General features: G+C 41.0%; 1 protein-coding gene across 1 annotated transcript in view; it reads right to left on the minus strand.

Annotated features, from left to right (window-relative positions):
- Positions 1–10,433, minus strand: part of MAGI1 (membrane associated guanylate kinase, WW and PDZ domain containing 1) — a 659,819-nt gene that overhangs the window by 432,112 nt on the left and 217,274 nt on the right. Inside the window, exon 5 of the mRNA XM_004368768.2 lies at positions 845–857. Within this exon, the coding sequence (XP_004368825.1) occupies positions 845–857 (13 nt within the window). The remainder of the gene's footprint in view (positions 1–844; positions 858–10,433) is intronic.

Here is a 10,433-nt window from a genome sequence, read left to right on the forward strand (position 1 = left end):
ATCCCCTTGTTCTGTTCACACAAATGCCTCTTGGTCTATGTACAGGTTCCACATGAGCACAATTAATTGTTCAGGAATTCCCATTCTTCACAATGTTATCCATAAATTCTTACAACCCGCACAGTCATATACCTTTGCATAGTCAGTAAAACACAAGTAAACATCTTTTTGGTATTCTCTGCCTTCAGCCAAGATCCATCTCACATCAGCAATGATATCACTCATTCCACGTCCTCTTCTGAATCTGGCCTGAATTTCTGGCAGTTCCCTATTGATCTACTGCTATAAATGCTACTGAATTATCTTCAGCAAAATTTTACTTTTGTGTGCTATTAATGATATTGTTTGATAATTCCTGCATTCTGTTGGATCACCTTTCTTTGGAATGGGCACAAATATGGATCTTTTCCAGTCAGTTGGCCGGGTAGCTGTCTTCCAAATTCCTTGGCATAGACTAACAAGCACTTCCAGGACTGCATCCGTTTGTTTAAACATTTCGACTGGTATTCCGTCAATTCCTGGAGATTTGTTTTTTGCCAGTGTCTTCAGTGCAGCTTGGACTTCTTCCTTTAGTACCATCAGTTCTTGATCATATGCTACCTCCTGAAATGGCTGAAGTCGACCAATTCTTTCTGGTACAGTGACTCTGTGTATTCCTCCCATCTTCTTTTCATGCTTCCTGCATCATTCAGTATTTTTCCCATAGAATCCTTCAACATTGCAACTCAAAGCTTGAATTTTTTCTTCAGTTCTTTCATCTTGAGAAATGCTGAGCATGTTCTTCTCTTTTGTTTTCTAACTTCACCTCTTTGCACAATTCATTATAATAGTCTTCTCAGGCCACCCTTTGAAACCTTCTCTTCAGCTATTTTACTTCATCATTTCTTCCCTTCGCTTCAGCTACTCCACGTTCAAAAGCAAGTTTCAGAGTCTCTTCTGACATCCATTTTGGTCTTTTGTTTCTTTTTTGTCTTTTTTTAATGACCTTTTGCTTTCTTCATGTATGATGTCCTTAATGTCATCCCACAACTCATCTGGTCTTCAGTCCGGACTTGTTCTGACTGATGATATTGAGCTTTTCCATTGTCTCTTTCCACAAATATAGTTAATTTGATTCCTGTGTATTCTGTCTGTCGAGGTCCACGTGTATAGTTGCCATTTATGTTGTTGAGAAAAGGTATTTGCAATGAAGAAGTCGTTGGTCTTGCAAAATTCTACCATGTGATCTCTGGCATCGTTTCCATCACCAAGGCTATATTTTTCAACTACAGATCCTTATTCTTTGTTTCCAACTTTCACATTCCAATCACCAGTAATTATCAATGCATCTTGATTGCATGTTTGATCAATTTCAGACTGCAGAAATTGGTAAAAATCTTCAATTTCCTCATCTTTGGCATTAGTGGTTGGTGTGTAAATTTGAATAATAGTCATATTAACTGGGCTTCCTTGTAGGCATATGGATATTATCCTATCACTGACAGCGTTGTACTTCAGGGTAGATCTTGAAATGTTCTTTTTGACGATGAACATGACGTCATTCCTCTTTGATTTATCATTTCCGGCATAGTAGACCATATGATTGTCTGATTCAAAACGGCCAATACCAGTCCATTTCAGCTCACCAATGCCTAGGATATCAATCTGTATGCAGTCCATTTAATTTTTGATGACTTTCAATTTTCCTAGCTTCATATTTCATACATTCCAGTTCCAATTATTAACGGATGTTGGCAGCTGTTTCTTCTCATTTTGAGCTGTGCCACATTAGCAAATGAAGGTCCCAAAAACTTGACTCCATCCACGTCATTGAGGTTGACTCTATTTTGAGGAGGCAGCTCTTCCTCAGTCGTATTTTGAGAGTCTTTCAACCTGAGGTGCTCATCTTCCTGTACTATATCAGACAATGTTCCACTGCTATTCATAAGGGTTTTCACTGACCAATTTTTTAGAAGTAGATTGCCACGTCCTTCTTCCTAGTCTGTCTTAGTCTGGAAGCTCTGTGGAAATCTGTCCACCGTGGGTGATCCCACTGGTATCTGAAATATCGGTGATGTAGCTTTCGGCGTCACAGCAAGATGCAAGCCACCACAGTACAACAAACTGACAAATGCATGGTAGTTTTTGAAATTTAGGGAAAAAAAATAAAAACTCTCAGTCTCTGAGATACAAGCCAAGCCTAATTAGTGTGGACAATACAACCCGTTACCCAACTTCAATGGTCTCTTAAGTCTTCAAAAGAAAGAATGGAGCCAGATAAACACTGCAACATAGTAAACACTAAGGAAGCTTCCAGGGAGGCCTTAATAGGGACAAGGTGCCTTTAGAGAGTCTGTGACTAACTGCGTTATTCCAGAAAAGTGTTTTAATGGCTCTGATACACGGGTGGCAATTGCTGCTTCTGATTAAACAAACCTAAAGCTAAACACAAAAACAAAGAAAAGACAAATCCAGTTTCTGTAAAGATTTAACATTTTAACCAGTATTAACATTTAATAACTTTAAAGAATCCAGAGCAGAGACAGGAAAAATAGCACAGATTTCTACTGGAAACTATTCAGTTAGGAAATTTTGTCAGTACTGCAGTGCTATGGACAAGTGTATACAGTTTGATTAAGCTGTAATATTTATGGGCAGTACAGCTATTGAGAAGTCCCTGGGTGGTGCAAATGGTTAATGTTCTCGGCTGCTAACCAGAAGGCTGGAGGTTTGAGTTCACCCAGAGGCACCTTCGATGAAAGGCCTGGCAATCTACTTCTGAAAAATCAGCCACTGAAAACCCCATGAAGCACAGCTCTACCCTGACACACATGGGGTTGCCATAACTAAAATTAGCTTGAAGGCAACTAGTTTTTGGTTTATAGCTATTGAGCTACAGCTCTTGACAGAGATATGCATGGCATGCCTCAATGTCTAAAACACATCTTCAGTTCTTCTCCTTAAAACTCAGGCACAGAAGCTTTGAAGAATGACCTGTCCCCTGTCACCACCACCACCACCACCACTTTCACTACACGCTCATCTTCTTCATGGGAAGCACACGCCATCAGAACCCACAAGCAGGTATCATTCTGAAGCATGCATCAAAGACATCAATCTGAACTTCCAAAGAAAGACTTCAGTGGGAGAACTCACGTCCATATGACGGTAGGACTGCTGCGTTCTTGCCTCTTTATCACGGCTTTGGAAGGAGGCCTTGGGCTTCTGTAAACTCTACAGCCTCATGCTGATTACAGTCAAAATAAGTATTCCCAGGAGCTAAGGCAATCTTCATTGTGAACTGAGGTTTCCTTTAGTTAAACGAATTTGTAGAAAACTATAGCTATGCTACAAGGGTAACTGACACGTCAGTTGATTGTACTCTCAAATGCTTAAAAAGCTCGTATTTTATATATTTTAAAAGTATAATATGTTCTTTGACCAGTGCTTCCAGAATGCTTGGAAACTGTAATGTTTTTATTGTACTTAAATTTTCCAGATTAAGAATTACACTCAATGCTTTAAATTTAAAGTTTCTTCAGCTGAAAAGACATCTTTTAGATGAAGAAAAATAATGAGCATATTACCTAAATATACAACTAACACACTGTTTAAAAATAAGTTTATACTATGTTTCCCGGACCACAGGTAAATCTCTGGAAGTTCTTACTTAGCTCTTCTTCTCAGTACATCTGCATTTATTTGCAAACTGCCAAGCACCACTGGTTTACAGTTTAGATGTTCATAAAAATAAAAGGAAAAAACAAAACAAAACTCTGTGTTAAGCTCTTGTGGGATAACATCATAGATCTAATGCTTCCACTGGAATATTCCTTTTAGAAATGGCAACAAATAACCATAGGAAGTCAAGGGGAAGAAACAGATTTGAAAAACAGCAGGTGTTTAGCTTCCAGTTAAACAAAAACACCAATGAAGACATCCAATGGCTTGAGCATTTTAGGATTAATAAGTCACATCCAAAGGTCTGGGGGGAAAGATCAGAGCTTTGAACTGGTAAAAGTAGCTAGGTCTTGAGATCAGTTGGAAAGACACAACATTCTTGAAAAAGTACCAAGTTGCTTAAATCTTTCAGATTCCATGAGGATGACCAGAAAACTTGGAGTAAAATCTTTGCTCTTGGTTCACTTAGCTGATACAGCATCTTAGGAAAATTTGGCTTTTGGCATTATCAAGATTTGAGGACGATCACTATGAATCTGGGTATCTCTCCAACTGGACGCCTGTCTCACTGTCCAATAACTCACCCACATACTACTTACGCTACACTCCAGTCCAGTGGATCTCAACTTTTTCAAATATGCAGAAATGTTTTAAAGACTGTCGTTGTTGTGTGCCAGTGAGTCGATTCCAACTCATAGCAACCCCAGCTGACAGAGGAGAACTGCCCACAGGGTTGTCAAGGTTGTAATCTTTACAGAAGCAGACTGCCGCATCTTTTTCCCACGGAGCGGCTGGTGGGTTCGAACTGCTGGCCTTTCGGTAAGCAGTCAACTGCTTGACTGCTGCACCACCAGGCTCCTTCTTTTAAAGGTTAGTGGAACCAGACATGACAGTAATTATCTTTTTAATATGTACTGGCTAAGAAAATACATATAAACATAAACCTCCAAGAAATTTACTTAAAGAGTTCTGGTTTATTAACCTCAATAGCATCTACATTCACTTAATAATACATTCATTAAAAAATATAGATTTAATCAATTAAAATTGATTTGAGTTCATACTATATGCCAGGTACCGTTCTCAGCACTTAGGGTACAAATTCTGCCCTGGAAAATATCTTTCCCCTCTTCCCAAAATCTATCTCCCTCCCTCTGTTTCTCAGAAAAGGTCTCACAACAATAGCTACATTTGATAGGGGAATTCTAAATTGTATTGGGTTGTGGGAAGGGAAATCAGAATATCAAGGAAATTTTCTCTTTGTCTTTAGAAAAGATAAAATAAATCTAAAATAAAGGAGAGGGGAAAGGAAAGCATTTGTGTGAGAAATGTCTATAAAATAAGAAAGTTCTTCATAATTATTTTAGGGCCCCTTAAGAATCTGATACCACCCAAACCCAACTGCACCCTGGGGTTAAAAACTAGTACTCTGAGCAACTGTTCATATCAATGTGAATCAGAGAAGCTGTTGTCAATGCTCACACAGGGACCATCTTTTCTTTGTCATCCCCGTATCCTCCAGCAGGTACATGATTCCTGGAACACAACAGAAGCTAAATTAGGAAATTACTGAATGGCTGACTGAAAGAAGGAAGCACTGAAGAACTCTTTTAGTCTCATGCCTCACATACTGAACGCCTGACCATATTTTCTTCTTGGTAACTCCAACATACCCTCCAAGACTCAACTCAGAGGATCACCTTGTGTGTATGTACGTGTGTGTGTGTTTGTCCTTTTTGTTGACATCTAACTTACCCATAATGAAGGACACAAATCTTACATCTACAGCTTAGTGTTTTCTGCTGCTGCACACACCTATGTAACCATCATACAGGTCAAGACACAGAGAGAATGTTTCCAGTACCTCTAGCCAACTCCCTCTATGGCACCTCCTCTTGTCCTTGTAATGAAATCCTCGCTCACTTTTGGTTTGTTTGTGTTGCTTTCTGCTACTTTAAAACTGAAACAGGTTTTGCATAAAACAATGGCTAAATAAACTAATTTCTTTAATCAGAAAGAGCAAACGTCTCTAATCTAGTTAAGAGATACACACTAAAAACAATCCTAGGAATCTAGCAGTATTTACTGGGAGATGAGCAACATTGCCTGGAATAAAATCAGGTAGCGACATTTATTGTAACGGACATTACGTATATGAAAATGTATTAAAGTTTCCAGTTTTTATATATTTTGTCTCAATGCTCAGGGGTTAAATAACTTTCCTTTATATGTTTATTGATTATAACTAAAAACACACTAAGGAAATATTTTCATGTGACATGATGCGCCCCCTCAAATTTCTCATCTTAAAGTTGTTGCCTTTAGGAAACTTTGCTTGGTCCATCACTTGAGAACATCACCAGGCAAAATGAGTTGTTGAATGGATTCTGCAAAGGACAAAACACCTCACACCTTCTCTGACACAGGAACAAGAATGTGAGTGCTTCAACCAGCATTTCAGCTCAAGTCCATGAAGTCTTTAAACCTTTAAGATGATCACAATAAATTAAAAAAACCTAGCACAAACTGTTTGAGGCATCCGTAATGGCCACTCTCCTTCTCTCCCTGGGAGAATTCCAGGAACAGTTAAGTCCTAGTTATAACATTCAAGAAGTCTGAAAAGCATACATTTGTCTTATCCATGAGGAAGCCCAGAAAAGCATCACACAATTGGCTCCTCCACACAGCCCGGCACAGACTCTGCTTGGCACAGGGTACAAATCAGAAAGGCAAAAAGTTTGAAAGAATCCATCATTTTGCAAGACACAGAGATGCCAGAACATCGAGAGAGGAGAAACTTCCAAGTGATATCACTGATTGGGATACGCAGTTTATTCACATCAGGGTTTCTCAACTGACACTTGGGGCTGAATAATTATTTGTTGTGAGGCTGTCCTGTGCATTGTAGGATGTTCAGCAGCATCCCTGGCCTCTACATACTAGATGCCATTAGCACCCACCTCCAAGGCACGACGAACAAAAGTCTCTAGACATTGTCCAATGTCCCCGGGGGGGCAAAATTGCCCTCCGTTGCGAACCACTAATTTATACTGATGATACAAATGATAACGATGATGACAGTAACAAAAGCAATAATAATAAAAAGAACAATTTCCATTTACTCAGTATTCTATAGCAGATATTGTACTGAGTACTTTATATACACTGTATTCTATAAAACAACCCTATGAGATTGGTATTATAATTTTCCACATTTTATAGATGAGGAAACTGAGGTTCAAAGAAGTCAAGTGCCCCATCCAAGGTCACATAGTCAGGCTGACCAAAGGTTACCTCTAGCTCTAACTTAGAAGCCCATAACATCAACTACCATGCTATACCGCATCCCCGCCGCTTAGAGAACTGTGACGGTGCTCTTTGAACCCAGAGCCAGGCTATTCCAAACAGAGACAAATAGAGAACACAGGGCCCAAAGAATACACTAGACGGCTTCTGGTTGTAGCTGAAGCAGGCCACCACTGGCCACGAACTCTCATGTGGTTCCTATTAATAACATGTGCTCTACCTACCATCCTGATAGCCCACAGAGCAACCTCAAGGTGGACACTAGTATTCCCAGTCTACAGGTGAGAAGAGTAGAGAGAGAACAAGCAAACTGTTCAAGGTCAACAGCTAGTTTTCCTAATGAAGCCAACATTTAAAATGGGGTTGGTCTGATTGCTGAGCTTCCACCACTTGGAATACAATTATTTTATGACTTGAGGAACAATAATGTAAATGGCTCAAATAATATTTGCCATAACTGGCACACGTTAAATACCCTTGGGTTCCATGCCACTGTGAGCCCTTCACAAGACCAAGAGAACTCTAATCACCTCACAAGGCGGGGACCATTCTGCTCCCCTGTCACTCAAGATGACCTGCTCTGGACTCACTCAGGTGCTATGAGGTCTCATTTTAAGCAGAACCAGATTTTTCTTTCTGTAAGTGCATTCTCCCCTTACAAGAACATTAATTAAGTTCATGGCTAAAGCTCAGCTGGGAAACATGAGGTGCAGCAACGATATGTCTCTTGGATAATTCAAAAGGGAAAGGAAAGAAACAAAGGGAGATTTATGCTGGGAAAAAAGCAATACCCAAGGTGGGAATAATCTAAAGTACAGATATTTAAATGAAAGAAACATTCGTACATTGGGAATTCCAAGGGAGATCCGAGCCCATGATTATGGTCAGCAAGGGCCCATGGGCGGGTTATTAAAAAATGCATTTACATTGAAACACTGTGCTATATACGCACCAGAGCAGTGTAGAAACACTGTTTGGGTTTCACACAGCCTTCCTCTCACAGACAGTGATGATATGCTCCAATAGTTGGGGATAACTGACCGCGATGGGACCCTAAGCTTGTTTCCAGACACTTTAGCAGCTCAGACGTAGAAGATAAATGTAAGGCTATTAGAGTACGGTAAAAATTGTCACCATTTCCAAGGGGAGGTGAAATGAGTAGGTGAGAGAGCTGTCTGTAAACCTTTACCAGGATCACAGAAATTTCGTTCTCGGACGTCATCCATGCTAAGTTCCCTTGCAATGGGAAAATAATACAGTTTCCCCAAGTCAGCCAACTGGAGGCAATAATGGTGGCAGAGAAGAGACATCAACAGGGTGGGAAAGAACCGTTCAAATTATCAGCCTTCCAGAAACACTTTGCACTGGGCTTCTGCTCAGTCCTGCCATCTTGCAGAAATCCTGAACAATCAAGACCCTTTCACTTGTGACGGGAAACCCAACTCAGACTGAAGGTGGGAGGCTCTTGTTGGCGGGCCCAGTCACACGCCCAGCCCTGAGGCCAGAGGAGAGACTAGACAAAGGGAAGAGACTTGGGATGTCCAGGGGAAAAGTGGAACCCTGTTAGCAAATAAGGGGGAGTCGATGCTACACAGGCAAAAACAGGTGGACTAGACACTCAGGTCGGTGGTTTGTCACGTGAATGTAACAGTGAATACTGCACAGCCCCTTTCTAGAAGAACCCAGTCTTCAGAGCCCACCTGTGCTCCGTTCCTCTCGACTGTCCCTCTCCACACCCGCATTTTCAAAGCCCCTTCTCAACCCCTCTCATCACTTTCTCCCCACCTCACACGCACATGTGCACACACATGCATGCGAACACACACGTGCATGCGCGCACACACACACACAGAGTCCTCGCTACATCATTTGCCTTCATTTCAGGATCTGGTCTTTCCCCAAGCATCTTACAATTTCCTCTGTGGCAGAAACCTGAGCCAGTCCATGAATGTGTTCATCACGCTGTGCTAGCGACATCATCCTTGCTGGTAATTTCACATTTTCTGTAAAGTCACTTCAACCCAAAGGAATGCATACTCTGGGGAGACCACGAGGACCTTTCTTCCCAGTGGCCTTCAAATCATGCCACAGAAATAAACTGCCTTTGGAGTCTAGTCAGCAGGAGGCCTCCCTCTTTTATCCAATCCCCTACCCCATACACCTAAAAAGCCAATTAGTGTGATGGCAATGTCTCTACCAAGAAAAGCAATACTTCCAAAGGTTATTTCAAAACGGACTGTTAAACAAAACATGAGTAATTCCATTACAGTGTTGATTAGTAACACAAGTCAGAAACCGCTCCAGACAAGAAACTAGTAACGACAACAACAAATGGAAAATGAACTCCAACTTGGCTCCCTGGAGAGAATCAAATGAACTGATGGTTGGTTTCCTTCTCTAATTTCCAAGGATCCAGCAAAGGCTCCGTCTCTGTCAGTGATAGTTAGGGAGTCGGACTCTGGGGAAGATGAAGGCAGTCCTCCAAGGAAGCTGTTGCATTTCTGCAACCCGCCAAGGGGGTCCACCCCAAGCTCAACATAATGCAAGGAGTGAGTTTCACTTCCAGGAAATACGGGCAATACAAGTCCAAATCCCATTCTTCTGTTACTTACACAAGGTGTGTGTGTGTGTATAAACAATACACCCCCACACACATACAATAACACATAATCATGGGGTTCATCAAATTGCAGAATAACTCACAGTTAGCACTGGAAGGACCTATTTGACTTCTGAGTAATTTCACTAAATATTTGATACATTTATTTTCTTATGACATACAGATTGAAGATAAAAATAACTCCCTTGGGTTCTATCTCTCAGTTACATTGGTATTTCTTGTGCAGGGACCTTCTCAACCTACACCTCTAAACATGGTGTAGACACCACTACCCATATGATTTAGATGACACTCACCTTTGGCATCAAGACCTAACATCGATACACACCTATCCAGTAGTCTTCTCTGCTTTGTCCCCCCTTCCAGAGAAAGTTAGATGCTACTTTTTCTGTGGCCCCACCAGCTCCATCCCTGTACCTCTCATGCCCAGCTGTACCTACTTATGGCCATATCTGTCTTATCTTCCACAATGGACTATGAACAAGGTGGGTTTTAGAAAAAAATTAAAATTCAACATCTATAAAGCTCTCATGACCCAGGTTCCTTCATCCTACAATCTGCCTTGGTCATTATTACCAAGGATATGACTGCCCTTCCCTCTACCTATAAAGTTCTTGGCCCAGTTCTATCCATCCTTCTAGTCTTAATCTCATGGCAGCCCTGTGTGGCACAAACAGTTAAGTGCTCAGCTGCTAACCAAAAGACTGGTAGTTTGAGTCCATCCAGAGATGCCTTGGAGGAAAGGCCTGATGATCTACTTTCAAAAAATCAGCCACTGACAGCCCTATAAAACCAAATGGGACTAATGAGATACAGTAGTCCAGTGACAAGGGCCAGAAGGCAGAAG

Source organism: Trichechus manatus, unplaced genomic scaffold (assembly GCF_000243295.1).
Source record: "Trichechus manatus latirostris isolate Lorelei unplaced genomic scaffold, TriManLat1.0 scaffold00001, whole genome shotgun sequence".
In the NCBI taxonomy this organism is placed as follows: domain Eukaryota; kingdom Metazoa; phylum Chordata; class Mammalia; order Sirenia; family Trichechidae; genus Trichechus; species Trichechus manatus.